The sequence below is a fragment of the Eulemur rufifrons genome, chromosome 20, assembly GCF_041146395.1.
Source record: "Eulemur rufifrons isolate Redbay chromosome 20, OSU_ERuf_1, whole genome shotgun sequence".
Classification (NCBI taxonomy): domain Eukaryota; kingdom Metazoa; phylum Chordata; class Mammalia; order Primates; family Lemuridae; genus Eulemur; species Eulemur rufifrons.
The window spans coordinates 14,684,888-14,700,665 of record NC_091002.1 but is presented as its reverse complement, the minus strand read 5'-3'; the positions used below and the strand labels follow the sequence as shown (position 1 = coordinate 14,700,665).

Here is a 15,778-nt window from a genome sequence, read left to right as displayed (position 1 = left end):
GATACTTTTTAACTTTGGTTTATTTTGAATGATCAGCTATCGTGGTCCCCTGTTTGTCCCCCAACTTGAGATGTTTGAAGGCCTTCAGTCTCCCTGAGAGTAGGTGGAGGTGTCGACGTAGCCAGGGCTGACCTGTACACAGACTCAAGACTAGTTCAGTAAAAGTGCACACCTTAAAAAAAGGAGGAGGGGGGAGAAGGTGATGTCATTAGTGGAGACAGAGGCTCAAGACTCACGGAGTCAGTAAATGGTTCCCAGGGTCCCCAATTAAGGTTGCATTTTTTTTTTTTTTAAGACAGAGTCTCACTCTGTTGCCCTGGGTAGAGTGCAGTGGTGTCATCATAGCTCACTACAACCTCAAACTCCTGGGTTCAAATGATCCTCCCGCCTCAGCCTCCCAAGTAGCTGGGACTACAGGCCCACACTACCACGCCCGGCTAATTTTTTCTATTTTTGGTAGAGACAGGTTCTCGCTCTTGCTCAGGCTGGTCTTGAACTCCTGACCTGGAGCGATCCACCCGCCTCGGCCTCCCAGAGTGCCAGGATTACAGGCATGAGCCACCGTGCCCGGCCTGGCAATCATTTTCAATACCAGCTGTAAGTGGATAGGAAATAACCCTAACAAAGGAAATAACCTAAGTGCATAAAATCTATTTATCCCAAATCCAACAACAAATGTCTTTTTATACTACTGCAGTAGCTATTGACTTGAAAATAAGGAACTAGACATAGATGCTATTGCCTTTATTTTCCACTTTATTTCAGAGATTCCACATAAACAAGACAAGAAAATAAAGTCATGAAGTTGGATAAAAAGAGTCAAATTTATCACTATTTTCAGATGTTATGAATATATATAATCAAAGTAACCCTATTAAATATTGTTATACTTAATAAGACAATTTGGCAAGGTAGTTGGATACAAGACAAAACTGATAGCGTTTGATTATGCTACTCATAATTATTTTGATGATAGCATTTTCTACTTACTGTTCAAATCTGGGGTTCCACGCATTTCAGTCCACAATCTGTGCAGCACTGTTCTGCCAATGGGCAGTCATCATCCTGCAGGCACTTGGGTTTATCAATCTTGGGACACACCAAGGGCTTGCGTGGGTAAAATAAGATACTTGATGTTGAAATACTTTGCCATAATTTGAGACAAATTTGGGACTCTCAAACAGGGTTTTATTCTGATTAAGCTTCTTACCCTTTCCCCTACAGTAACAAATAGACTGGAGGAGGTGGAGTATCAACTTTCTATGGCTAATAACTTGAAGAGTATCAAAAAAGTCTTGCCATCTCTGATTTATGCAATGTGATAGGATACCTGCCTGCTCCTACAGAATTAATGGATTGGAGTTATATAATCCCAGAGTACCAGAGGTGGAAGGAGTATTAGGAAGCACCCAGAACTTTCTTGTTTTATGAATTGTAGGAATCGAGGACCATATGGGGGAAGTGAGTTGCCTAAGGCCACACAGAATGCAAATAGAAAAGTTGAAGTCTGTTGAAAAGCCTTTAATTCTTGCTACCTTAACATGGTGTACCTTAAAACACTGACAATCCCTGGGGCTCCAGGTGGGAATAAACACCAGCTTAGAGTTGGCTTCTACTCCAAGAGCATTTGCTACCAATCTTTTCCCGAGGCCACCTTACAGGATATGACTGTGATGCTCATGCTCTGAAGTTCTATGCAGACATGAGAGCTTATTAGGAATGTACCTAATGGTTATAAATTTTTTTATGAATCAGTGGATACTGTCACCTTGCACGTAGGTCATTGAGGAATGAGACTCAGAACAAGTAAGTTTTCTTGGGGAAGGATGGAGAGTGATGATTGGCTTCCAAGAACAGCACAGTAGTCTTCAGAGGTCAAGAGGTCAACATCAAGGCACTGGCTGGGCATCAAAAGGGGAAAGGTTCCCAAGGTTCCTCAAAGGTCAACCCAAGGGGAATCTGAGATTCAAGACACCCCTATTCCATGGGACAACATGGCGTCCTTGGCATATGCCCAGTAGACTTGAGCAGGTGTATCTCCAGTCCTCACCTGTCTAGGCCCTGGAGCAAACAAAGCCACACATGGATTCACACTTGTTCCACTTGGGGCAATCGATGTCACTCATACGCGAAGCTGGACACTCCATACGGGCAGTGAAAGGAAAGAGTGGGCACTGTCCTTCCTTGACTAAAACAAGAGCAGATGTGAATTTCTTCAAAGCCTACCCCATCTCACCACCCTTCAAAAACAGCTTTTCCTTCTCTTTGAAGCTAGTACTTCTTTCTGCAACTTGGTTCATGCCACCCTATCCATTCTTAGAAATATCCAAGAATGACATTTCCTCACCATATCATGGGATATGGTAGAGAGAGGGCTGGGCTTCGTGCCTGAAGCCCCAAGGTAAAGTCCCAGTTCTGCCACTTAATGAGTGACTTCAGTTTCCTTCTGAAGTCTACACAAATCAATGTAAGCTATTTTAGGATATCTGGTTTTACTGTGAATGAAATGGGGAGCCATTGCAGTGTTCTCAGCAGAGCAGTGACATAGTCTGACCCATGTTTTAAAAAGGTCATTGTGGCTACTGTGTTGATAATAGACCGCATGAAGGATGGAAGAAGGGAGACCTTTTAGGAGGCTGCTGCAGCAATCCAGGAGAGAAGACAGAGCCTCAGATCAGGGTGGCAGCTGCAGAGGTGGTGAGAAGTGGTCAGATTCAGAATCTACTTTTAAGGTAGAATTAAAATTATTTCCTGACTTAATGGATGTTAACTGAGAAAAGGGGGCATCAAGTGTGGGTTTAAATTTTTTTCAACCTATTAGTAAGTGAGGAGAACTATGAATAGAGCAGATTTGGGGTAGGGGGAGGAAGGTAAGTGATTCCATTTTAGACAAGTGAAGTGTGGGTCATTAGGACACAGATGGTATTTAAATCAATTCTTTGGGATTTTGTGCATGTCTGCTGTTGTCCTTATCTGATTACAAATTCTATGAGGGCTTCTCCAGGAAATTCTTCTTCCCCCAGTTAGGCTCAGGCCATGGCATGCTTGACTCTCAGAGTGTCTCTGAGTCCCAATCTAAGTTTTCCACAAACAGCCCAAGCCCATTTCCCTGGCTTTGTCTTCCTGATGCTCCCAGGAAAGAGGACAGAGGCCTTGTCTACAGCACCATTATTCCTCAGAGCCTCCCACAAAGGGAAGCTTGTGGTCTGTGTTTCACCAAGTCAGGCCACAGGATTGCCACTGGGCCCATGAAGTTAAAACTCCAGCTCTACTCCTGACCAATCGGGGGTGCTCGGGCAACTAACTTTACCTCTGTCTCTATTTCCTTATGTGTAAAGCAGCAGTGATGGTACATCTTTCCACGTGCCTCATACATCACACAGTGCTGCAGTTTGAAGATCAATGGTCACCACCTCAGTTGTTACCATTTGGTGAACCCACACCACTGGACGGCTACCATGTTGAGTCTTTGTGTGTTTTTGATCACATATACTCCTACCGACAATGCAATGAGGTGTTTGCTATTATTCCAGTATCACAGGGGAGGGAACTGAACCTCAGAGAGGTGAAGAAACTTGCAGTAAGTGGGAAAGGTCAGATTGTAATCCAGGTCATTTGACTCCTAAGTGCTGTAGGGCACTGTCTCCCAACATTACTGGAGATCATTACACTAAGAAAGGAATCCACAGCCTTCCCCTCCACCCCATCCTACTCTCCACTGCCAGTGTCTACACTTACTCCATGGGATTCCAGAGCTGGCTTTTCTATGGTTCATTCTTGGGTAAATCCTCAGGGTGATCCTCAACAGGTTGATATGATGAGGAACCTTCTTACAAGGGAACAGATCTGGCTTTCAGGTCCCATTGGCCAAAATTCATTAACACTTTATGTATACTGTGTCATTTTTTTGGCAGAATAATTCCATAGGTAAATACAATCATTATCTTCATTTTATAGACAAGAAAATTGAAACTCACAAAGGCAGGCAACTGGCCCAAGACCTCCTGTCCACTGAATGACAGAGCTAAGACTTGAACCAAGGAAGTTGAATCTCAAAGTCTGAGCCTATAACCTCACTGGTATACTATTTCTAGTTAAACTAGACCCTCCGACTGCCAGGATTTGGGTCTCACCAACTGACATGCAGGCCTTCTTGCAGTCATCATTGCTGAAGAAGTTGTTCGCATTCCCCAGGCAGCCCCTATAAGTAAAGGATTCGCAGCTACCATTTTCAAAGTCAAAATACCAGCACCGTAGGTTAAGCTTACATATTCCTTGGTTCAAGGGCAGTGTGCCGGGTTCTGAGGGCAGGAAAAAAAGAGGAAAGAACATAAAAGATAGAGATAAAAGAAGGAGGTCAGGTCCCCAGCCATTGTCATAGTTCATGGTATTGTCATCCAAGTTGTAGAAAGGGGCACAGTTAAAAAAAAAGAAAGGCTAGGTTCTAGTCCTGGGTCTACTACTGATACTCTATGTTATACGGCACCTCCGAGAATCACTTCTTCCTTATAAAGAATATTATGAAGAGTGTATAAGAATATTGTACTTTGGAGCTGATCTTTCTTCTCCACTGCTCTGAGCTTCAGGAGGACAAGACCCTTCTTGGACATAAAAAAATCAGATAAGATCACTCTGAGATCATGATAAAGTGAGACAAAAACAAGGTCACTGTGAAACCTACAAGATACCACAAACAGCTCCCTCTCCCAGGTAACATGAGTGATTTATACTTCTCTACCAATTATAGCTTTACCTTCACTCTAGTCTGTCCTCTGTGTAGTTAAAATTCACTGGGATACCCAGTCATAGAGTTTTCCCACTTTCTGACAGATGCAATCTAGAGCAAGCCCTCACTCCTTTAAACCCTTCCCCAAATTATCCAGTCAAAACCCAAATCCTACAATAGATTCTTTCTAACAGCTTCTTACTGAGATGCCTCATGGTTGACTATGGTGAACATTCTACCGCATTGCAGCAAGGAATAAACCCAACTTGTTCAACTGCAGGTGTGTACCTGGTGGTCTTTGTCCAAAGGACACTGACAATAGATATTTGTTGAATAAATAAATGAATGAGTGAATGAAAAAATCTTTATAAAACGCACAGTTCCTTGAGTTACCAGAAAACCTCCTTGAAGCCAAAGAGTCCAAAAATGACCCCAGCATCTAAACTGACTGAGGTTTGATTTTGCCACAGTGCCAAAAACAGTCTCTTGAGGCAGAGTGAGCATGCGACACGTATTAGTTATTTGTGAATGACTGAATTTTGACCAAAGAAGACTAACATTAATATTATCCCGTTGGTGGCCACCATGTCTAGACTCATGGTCTGTACTCAAGGCTTGGGAGTTGAACAAGAGAATGAGGAAAGCATGAGCCCTGGCCTCTTTGTCCTGCCATCCCTCCAGTTCTGGGCAGAGCAAGAAGGAAACCTCAAAAGGCAACTTTGCCCTCAACCTGGATGCCACTACCTTGATAGGGATCCAAGCACTTCTTCCTACAGACAAAAGTGCAGCACTTCTGGTGTCCCGAGCAGTCGAAATCCGTTCTGCAATAGTCCTGAATTTTAATGTGACAGGTGATCCTTTCTCCGGGGCACACTCCTGGTTTCTCTGCAAGAAATAAATGTCCACACTCACATCTCTTGAGACTTTCAGCTCTCCTCCCACGGCAAAGGGGAATATGAAATTCTCTCAGACCCATCCTCTATTTTCAATTCTCAGTTCTTGATCTGCTTATATTTAGGGGCCAGGTCTGTCTCTTACCACTCTTAGCGCATTTAGATGGATCTGAATCAGGAATTCGTGCCCAGGTGGAACAGAAGGAGAAGGATCTTGGATAGCAAGGCAAGGGGTTAGGTGAGGACCTAGACCCTTGCCTTAAACTTAGGAGCTCCCCTCTCTTTTATTTTATTTTATTTTATTTTTGAGACAGAGTCTCACTCTGTTGCCCGGGCTAGAGTGAGTGCCGTGGCTTCAGCCTAGCTCACAGCAACCTCAAACTCCTGGGCTCAAGCGATTCTCCTGCCTCAGCCTCCCGAGTAGCTGGGACTACAGGCATGCACCACCATGCCCGGCTAATTTTTTGTATATATATATTTTAGTTGTCCATATAATTTCTTTCTATTTTTAGTAGAGACGGGGTCTCACTCTTGCTCAGGCTGGTCTCGAACTCCTGACCTCGAGCGATCCACCCGCCTCGGCCTCCCAGAGTGCTAGGATTACAGGCGTGAGCCACCGCGCCCGGCCTCCCCTCTCTTTTTGAAACTTAATATTTTACTGCTTAACTCCTTTTCCTCCAGTATCTTGGTTGATAGGGGAAATTAGTAAGGAATGGTGGAAACATCATGGAAATAGAAGTCAGGAGGCTTAACTCTGGCCCTTGGCTCCTGGTAAACTCAAGACCAATCTGAGTTCGATTGTATGACTTCTAGGTTACCTCTAAGGGGGGAAGGAATGGTGGAGTGGAAGAACTACAGTCAGACAGATCCACCTTGGGACCCTGGCTCCAAAACTTGCTAGCTAAATAATGATGGGAAAGTATTTTCCTTTGTCTGAGTCATAAGTTTTCTACCTTTAAAATGAGAATAACAATCCCTACTTTACAGGCTGCTTATAACAGTCGAGAGAGACGATGCCCATGATGCACTTATCACAGCGCCTGGCCCAAGGTGAGAGCTTGGCAGATGTGGAGTTTGCTTCCTCCCTTTCTGGGGTTAGACACGGCTTCCCGATTTCATGTGCTTGTGGTAGGCAGAACTCTAAAGTTGCGTCCCCAAGATTCCCATCTTCTGGCTATTGAATCAAACACTAATCTAGATACTGTTGTGAAGGGATTTTGCAGAAAAACTAAAGTCCCAAGGCAGCTGACCTTAAGATCAGAGAATAACTGTCTCTACTAAAAATAGAAAGAAATTAGCTGGACAACTAAAAAAGTATATAGAAAAAATTAGCCAGGCATGGTGGCGCATGCCTGTAGTCCCAGCTACTCGGGAGGCTGAAGCAGAAGGATTGCTTGAGCCCAGGAGTTTGAGGTTGCTGTGAGCTAGGCTGACACCACGGCACTCTAGCCCGGGCAACAGAGTGAGACTCTGTCTCGAAAACAAAACAAACAAACAAAAAAAAAAGCAACCAAACAAACAAAAGTCTGAGAGTTAAAACTCCAGGAGGGCCCAGTCTTGGGGGAGGGGAATGTCCCTACTTTAGTGAGTTTTACCTGCAGGAGCTCTGCTAGGGTTTCACAGTAAGGAATGAAGAAAAATTCCCTTGCACTTCTGGCAGAGGGATGGGGAAAATAACCATTTTGAAATACATTAGAGCATTTTGTCCTTCTGAACAAGGCCTCCCTTCAAAAGAAACTATTTCACCAGAGCCTAACCTATTGGGGTTTTATCAGAGCCCATCTGACCTAAGGAAAGGAAAATATCCAGCTTCAGTTCCCCCTGGCCATCCTGTGCCTCCTAAGGGAGGGGCTGAGAAGCACTTATAAAGTCCACAGTCCAGAGCAGACGCTCACCAAGACTGAGACCTAAACACAGGACTATAGAACCCTTCCCCTCCCCAACACCTTACCAGCACATTACTAAAGGCATATTTGCCAGAGTTGCTTTTACCCAGTACATCATGTCTGACTATCAAGAAAAAATTACAAGGCATACTAAAAGACAAAACAAAATAGTTTGAAAAGATAGAGCAAGCATCAGAATCAGAATCAGATATGGCAGGAATGTTGGAATTATCAGACCAGAAATTCTTTTCAAACTATGACTTGGCTGGGTGTGGTGGCTCATGCCTGTAATCCTAGCACTTTGGGAGGCCTAGGAGGGAGTACTGCTGGAGGCCAGGAGTTCAACCAGCCTGAGGAATGCAGCAAGACCCTGTCTCTACAAAACATAAAATAATTAGCCAGGCGTGGTCGTACTTGGCTGTAGTCCCAGCTATTCGGGACACTGAGGCAGGAGGATTGCTTGAGCCCAGGAGTTTGAGGTTGCAGTGACCTATGATGATGCCACTGTACTATATAGCCTGGCAACAGAGCAAGACCTTGTCTCCAAAAAATACAAATATTTAAAAAATAAATAAACAAATAGGCCGGGCGAGGTGGCTCATGCCTGTAATCCTAGCACTCTGGGAGGCCGAGGTGGGAGGATTGTTTGAGCTCAGGAGTTTGATACCAGCCTGAGCAAGAGCGAGACTCTGTCTCTACTAAAAATAGAAAGAAATTAGCTGGACAACTAAAAACATATAAAAAAAATTAGCCGGGCATGGTGGCACATGCCTGTCTGTAGTCCCAGCTACTCGGGAGGCTGAGGCAGGAGGATCACTTGAGCCCAGGAGTTAGAGGTTGCAGTGAGCTATGATGACACCACTGTACTCTAGCCCAGGCAACAGAGTGAGACTCTGTCTTCAAAAAAAAAAAAAAGGAGTTTATTGTCCTCCTTAAATCTGGGCTGTCCATGTAGATAGTTTTGGTTTACAGTTTGGCCAGTCCACGTAAAATAACAGCCCCACTCCTGCCACTTTCCCTCATATACATCTCGCCATAGCACTCATCACCTCGCCTCTTGATGTGTTTACCTGCGTGTGTGTTCGTTGTCTTTCTTTCCCCAACACACACATTGCAATATCAGCTGCATGGGTGAGGATAGTGTCTATTTTGTCCACCACAACCCTCAGTGCCCAGTGCCTAGCAGGGGCTCACAGATGTGTGGAACGAATGAGCTCATCTTGCGCCTCGGTGATCCCCGCCCGCCGGCCGTGCACCACCCACCCTGAGGAGACACATTCTGGGCGTCCCCCCACCTGCCTGCCTGGCTCCGGACCCTCACTCCCTGAATCGCAGTGGTCATTGCACTTCCAGCCCTCCCGACTTGGTCCTCCTTTCCCTCAATCTGCCAGTGGTGTCTGCAGGCCCCACTGCCCACCTTATTTTTCAGATGAGGAAACAGCCTGAGTGACTGGTACCAGGAAGCAGGTGTCCTTCCCTCAGACCACTGGATGGAGGTGCCGCCTCCGACTGCCAAGGGCCCGGCCAGGCTCATTCAGGCGACCCTGGACTGAGCCTTTTCTCCTCCCAACCTGCACTGAGGCCTGAATTGTCCCTAATGTGGCGAGAGCAAAAGCCCTCCCTGCAGTGGGAAGCCTTTGACACACCAGCGCCTCATTAAATTGACCGTTAACATCATTTCATGTAAAGCTGCCGAAGGGAAAAAACACAACAGGGGCTGTTAAACCTTGGTCAGGGTCCCCTCGACTCTCAGGGCGTCAGGGAGACTGAGGAAGAGGGACAAGGAGGAGGGTCCCCCTAGATGGCCTCACCCAGCGGCCCCCTCTGCACCTGTCTCCCTCCAGCTCAGCAGCCAGCGATGCCTCCCGGACGCCTCAGGGGAAACCCTCTGTAATTTGGGAGGAACCCGCAGAGCCAGGACCTCTGAGAGTCACCTGTGACTGCTCAGCAGGATGATTTGGGCAGAAGCACTTCATGGGGAGGCGGCCCCAGGGGGCGAGTGTGCAGGTGAGACGGGGTCTCTGCAGGACCGTGTGGAACCCATATCCAATTCACTCCATGGGGAAGGAGCACAAGGACCCACCAGCTCCTGTCCCTTGCTGGGTGAGTGTCATGCCCAGAGTGCCAACTCTGGGCATTCCAAGCCTGGTAGAGCCTGTCCCTGCGGTCAGGGATGCCCCTGTGGTCAGTCAGAGAGGCAGGCAGACCCTGAGGTAGGACGCTGCTGGGTGTGCAGGAAGGAGCTGCAGGTGGCCTGGTGGGCCACGGCTCTGGGGACAACAGAGAACAGCATTGCTGATCCTGGGGACCTGCAGGGCCCCGGCCCCAGGGGACAGAGAGCAGAGGATGACCCTCTAGGGGGGCATTTCAGCAGAGGGGACCAGCTCGGAGTGGGAGGGCCCGCCCCCTTCAGGCTGGGGACTGACTTCCAAGCCCACGTGGCTGAGGGCTTTGCCCGCACAGGCACCTGAGCAAAAGGCCAGAGCTTTCAGAGAGCTGCTAGCTACAAGAGAGCAGGATCTGAGCCACCGCAGGACAGCTGCCTAGAAAAGCCACAACGGTTGCCTCTGGCTACACCATGGAAGTCCTGAGGTATGAACTCTACTGCAGAAATGGGGCTCCTGGAATTAGCCCCCAGACCAATGGCTCCACATGCAAAGGTACAGACAGCATGGACTGAGGGCCTACTGTGTGCACAGCCGCAGCCAGAATATGGGCAGGGACCTGTAATAGAACACCAAGGTCACATTCTTGAAGCACTTACTGAGGATGGATGACTTGCTGCCCCCATCCTCACAGCCCCTCAGGCTAGTCTCAGCCACTGTCCTTCTCTGCGGTGGGACTGACACTCCGGATGCCCCTCAGGGCCGGGCAGGGGGCCGGCCCCTTCACAAGCTGCCCCACCTTCTGTGCTCAGACTAACCTCCCCCACCTCACAGCGGTGCTTCAAACACATCACAGAGTCCTGACCCCGATGGAGCCACAGTCCAGTCGGGGAAACAAGACCCTGAGGAAAATGAGCAAGAGAAGTTAAACCACAAGACAGGCAGTAATACAAGAGTGGCTACAACTGGAGCCAGACGTCCCCCACCCAGGGTCGGTCTGCGTGGCTGCCGCCTGCTCGCTCCTTCTTGTAATGCCCGTTCTCAAGAAGTGTCCCCAAGAATACTTAGAGTGGCACTTGGTGGATGGGAGGGGTTGTGGGCCCCTACTCTAAAACCCTCGCCAACACCCCTTTCCACCCCGTGGGGCTCTGCAAAGGAGCCTCCCCGTTAGCAGCTGCAGCAAAGCTGCCCTTTCATCAAGCCAGGGAGGGGCCTGCCAGTGGGCACGGAGCCCCCAGTCCTTGGGAAACTGCTGAGGAGGCAATAAAATTAAAGAGAAGGACAGCGGGCAAATTACAGAGGGCGGCAGGACAGCCTTTCATCAGCCCTATTAGCCATGGAAGGAGGCCCAGGGGGAGGAAAGGCCTGGGGGAGCTTGTTCTGTTCTCTACCTCCTAAGGAACAGAGGGCCCTTCCACAGCTCAGAGGGCCGAGCCCAGGCCCAAACCTCCGGTGAACCTGTCCCCTCACTGCAGGGGGAGGACCCAAAGATAGTCCCAGATATGCCGTTTCTCACCCTTTGATGTTGGGCACCTGGCCTAGCCTCTCAGAGCCTCGTTTTCCTCATCTGTAAAATGGGGCTGATGAGAACCCTGGGCTCACAGGCTATGACTGTGATCCAACTGCAAGTGGTTCTTAACTTTTAACCCTATCAGAATCGCCAGGTGAATTTTTGAAACTACTAACATTTGGGCTGTACCCTGTACCACTGAAACCAGAATCTTTGTGGGTAGAGGGGTGGGAACAATCCAGGCACAGGGACAACACAGGGAGGCTGGAGTGGAATGAGGGAGGGAGCTGGCACAAGGAGACAAGGTCAGAGAGCTCAGGGGAGTTCCAATTACACTTGCTGAGTGACAAACTACCCCACAGTGCACAAAACAACCACTTTTATTATGCTTGGGGCTTTTGGGGTCAGGAGTGTGGACAGGGCTTAGTGGGAATGTGTGTCTATCACACAATGTCTGGGGCTTCAGCTAGGAAGAGGGGAATGTCTTGGGGGGACAACTGTCCAATACAGTAGCCACTAGGCAGGTGTGGCTATTGAAATGTAAACTAATTAAAATTAAAGGGTAAAACTCACTTGCTTCCTTACTTGTACTAGCCACACTCCAGGTGCTTAACACAGAATTGCCAGACTTGGCAAATAAAAATGCAGGACGTCCAGTGAGATTTGAATTTTAAATAATCAACAAATAATTTTTTTAATATAAGTGTATCCCAAATATTGCATGGGGCATATTATACTTAAGAAGTATTTGTTATCTGAAATTCAAATTTGACCCCTTTGGAAAATATAATCTTGGAGGGGGAGGCATCAAATGAGGGAGGGACTTGGGCTTTTCTGGGGAGTCACAGAGGGTATTTGCAGAGAAGGATCACAATCTGACTCACAAAGATCCCTCTGGGCCCCACTTCCCTCCTGGCTCCCCGCAAGGCCCCTAGCAAGTAGCACCTCACTTGGCCTCACCTCTGCCCCCAACTCTGGGGCAAGTCACAGCCCGTCAGTTTCACTCCTCCCAACCCCGTCCCACGGGGACAAGTGCTTTAACAGACAGTGCAGAAGGGGTCAAAAGCCCTGCAGACACAAACCAGACTTTAGAAAAACACATAGTACAAGCCCTGTTGGGATTCACAGCAGGCGTTTCCAATGTTTTTCTCGCGCTGCAGGGATTTCCTGTATTCTCATTCACTCATGGGGGAGTGAGGGAGGAAGGAAAAAAGGAAGGAAGGGGCTTCGCTAGGGCTGTTTGCAGGCTCTCTTTAGCTCCCTTCATCTCCTCCCCTTTGGGTCCTTTTCAGGTATTCCTCCTACTCGTGCTACGTTTTCTGCCCCCAGATAAATGCCCGCCACCCACCTGTCCACAGACCCAAATCTCGGGCTCATGATACAACAAATGCAAGCAGCGGACAGCCCCAGGAAGCAGCAGCTGGGTCCAGCTGGGATCTCCAAGGTTGGCTCTAGCTCAGAGTTTCCACCTTCAAGCAAGTGCTCAACTGCTTCTCAGAAGCCTGCCTAACCTCGGCAGGGCAGGGCCATGGGGAACTGGGACTTATGTGAACTATGCCAAGAACTGCCATGGGGATCAGGCCTGAATCAGAATAACTGATACGCACAAGCCTAACACCCCAGCAGCACCGTGACCATTGGGAGCGTGAATCCCCCCCTCCTGTGGTTTTGCAATGTGGAGGGGACAGCGCAAACACCACATGATCTCTAAACCCCATCAGGACAGGAAAGAATCTACAACGTGGCAGTTAAAACATAAGTCCTGAAACAGAAGCAGCTGGCCAGTCTTCCGCCACATTATCCCTGCAACAAGCTTCAGTGGGAACCCTACGCTCCGAATGCCCCAAATCCCTACCCTTTGACTGATGCTAAAAAAATCCCCCCAAATAGGCACTTTCTTTGGCTGTGGGTGCAACCAATGAATTAATGCACGTTGGTAAGAGATGGCAGGCAACCATCAAAAATAACTGGCTGTGACCTAGGATTGTGGGCTTTTCTTCTCGTGTTTTGAATATTACAGGTCCCACAATTTAACAAACTTTAAAGTTTTGTAGGGCATGTATTACAAAGTAATCTAATTGGTTAAAAATTTAATTGGCATTTGGTTAAAATTAAAGTCCTCCTAAATAGTTCCCTAAATCATTCACACCTTCCAGGGAAGGAAAGCTTTGGGGGTGGGGAGGGGATGGATGTTTAACGGAGGGAAGGGGGTTCGAGAGGGAGATACCTTTGTCTGTCTGCAGGGGGCTTGGGGGGAACCTGCAGTGGAAGGACAAAGATGCACAAGAGCTGCTTTGGGGCCCTGGAAAGCTGGCCTGTGAATCTCCATGGAAACCATTCCAAAGGGAGAAAATAGTTAACAACCAGAAACCTCTAGAAACCCCAACTCTTGTCAGCTTGAATCATTTTCTATAAAATACTCATACATATATGGATAGGAAAAAAATCTGGGAACATTTAACAATTGACTTATTTATGAGATGTGGCAAAATAGGGGACTTTTACTTTCTAGTTTATTCATTTTTGTATTATTTGAACTGCCTGCATGTATGTATTACTATTATAGTTGGACATAAAGATTAAAAATGAAAAAAGTCAACGCCTTTGAATAGTGACAAACCAAACCTTCAGTAAGGACAGAGTCTGGGAGGCCCACCCAGACAAGAGACCATGTGTACGTGTGCGCGCTGCGGGGGTGGAGAGTGCTCGTGGGAGGGTCCCCCTGGACCTGACAGCCCCCAGCTGTCTGAAGTTCATAACCAGCCACCTTCCAGGCACATCACATGGCCCAGATCCAAAGCCCCATCACCTCACAACTGTTTGACAGAACATCCAGATGAGGGATACTGGGACAGAATGGCTTCGGCAATGGAGGTTGTGTTTTGGGTCCCCACGCATGTGAGGCCTACAGCAATTCTGGAGGGGACTGCTCGTCCAGGACGATACCATCCAGAACTACTTGAAATAGCGTGACATTTCTCTTCCTGCTACTGTGGGAATATTAGCTGCAAGCTGATAATCAGCAGGTCTGCAGGGACTCCTGGCTCCCCCTCAGCTGTGGAGAGGCCCAAGTGGTGGGCGGCTGGCTGTGCTGGGTCGCCTCTGCCGCCCACAGGAGGAAGGCTGAAAGGCTGATGGTGCGTGACACTCACTTCCTCTTCTGCTGAAAACACCTTCCAACAGCAAGTGCCCTTCACAGAGCTGAGCCCAGGGAAAGAAACCTCACAACCCCAAAACATACGCAAGGCAAATGTCCAGGAAACAGACTCAAAAATGGGGGTGGAACAAATGAACATGTTGGGAAGTGAGCCGGCCCACTGCTTGTGCTTTTGTCACCACAAGTGACCCCATGTGACCTCAACTTTCTACAAAGGCTTTAGAGCCCAGGAGGTGGTCTTCCCTTGCTTTATCACCAGCTCATTTTTCTTTGGGGAAGATGCATTACCTGTGAATTGTGGGTTGTGTGTAGCTCTCCCAGCTGCATGACCTGGGCAAGTCACAACCTCTCTAGGCTGGACTCCCTCTAAACCACTTCCCACTGCCTTCATTTCCTGACTCTTGAATAGGACTCAGGCATCCATGTGGGTTTTCCTGGAGGATTGCTAGCTATTAAGTCTTTCAAAACATAGCACAGAACACCGAAGCATTAAGCTAGAAGGCAAAACAAACCAAAAAAACCTCCCCCACGTCTTGAAGTGGCCTAAATTCCAACAGAACATTTCTCCAAGTGTGACCTAAGCCCATCCCCTCTCGCAAAGCTCTTCCGCAGCTGTAGATGGAGCTTCTCCTGCCGAGGCCTGTCCAGAACCTGCCTTCCCTCACATCTGCCCTCATGGGCTCTACACCAAGGCCCCAAAGGCCAGTCACCGGAGATCCTCTGATCACACCTGCTGCTCAAGCAGCTATGGCGCAGATACCTGACGCCAGGAGCACCAGATCTACTGAGAGCCTCCACCACAACCAGTGTGTGTGCGCGCAGTACTATGGACACTATGGAGGCGACAGGTAGGGAGGCGGACAGAGATATGATTAGGAGCCCACACTGAAGCTACCACTGCGGAGTTTAAATTCCCTCATTTCCTGCACCATGTTTCCCAACCGTGCCTGTGCCCTGAAGGTAGGAGAAGGCATGTAGTTAAGCTTTAGTTGCCTGTAGCTAGCCGGGGAGGAAAGACATCAAGACCAGCTAAATGTAAGAAAAACCATCCATATGGTGTTGAAATCAGTTTTGCAACCCTCATACCAGTTGTAACCAGCTGATGCTAAAAGTGGCGGGTAAAATGCTTTTAACAGTCTCAAAGGATCTTCCCATGAGCTACTTATTAATTACAAATGTAACCAGTAAACTTCACACTACAGAAAATGCGGCAGACACCACCTTAAGTCTCAAGACACACACAGAATCCCTGTATTGAAGTCCCTGGCAAAAATCACAAACCTCAGTCAGGTCAGGAGCAAACAGACACCCCCAGATGTAGGGAGCTTCTTTAAAAAAAGCCAGTAGCATTCAAAAATGTTAGGATTAGAACAAAGGCCCCCAGGATGCGGAGCAAGAAGACACTGAAGCCCTCTCGCCACAGCCAAGGCTTAAGTGCAACTGCATTCATGGCACACCCTGGCCTTGTTTTCCACAAAAACACTCATATAGTAGCATGATT

At 47.9% G+C, this 15,778-nt stretch overlaps 1 protein-coding gene across 1 annotated transcript; it reads right to left on the bottom strand.

The window, feature by feature from the left end:
• Window positions 1–993: 993 nt before the first annotated feature.
• Window positions 994–8,847, bottom strand: WFDC8 (WAP four-disulfide core domain 8). The gene is made up of 6 exons (XM_069495741.1): window positions 8,769–8,847; window positions 5,471–5,611; window positions 4,134–4,301; window positions 2,061–2,188; window positions 1,211–1,218; window positions 994–1,144 (listed from the first exon to the last, which is right to left on the bottom strand). The coding sequence occupies exons 1-6, from the start codon at window positions 8,845–8,847 to the stop codon at window positions 994–996; spliced, it is 675 nt and encodes a 224-aa protein (XP_069351842.1).
• Window positions 8,848–15,778: the final 6,931 nt, after the last annotated feature.

Excerpts from the sequence above, each read along its gene's own strand:
- WFDC8 (XM_069495741.1), bottom strand. The coding sequence starts at position 8,847 with ATGACCACTGCGATTCAGGGAGTGAGGGTCCGGAGCCAGGCAGGCAGG. Across the intron at positions 5,612-8,768 it reads CCAGAATGTGTCTCCTCAGG|AGAAACCAGGAGTGTGCCCC; the intron begins GTGGGTGGTGCA and ends TATTTCTTGCAG. Across the intron at positions 2,189-4,133 it reads GAAGGCCTGCATGTCAGTTG|TCAAGGAAGGACAGTGCCCA; the intron begins GTGAGACCCAAA and ends CTCTTGTTTTAG.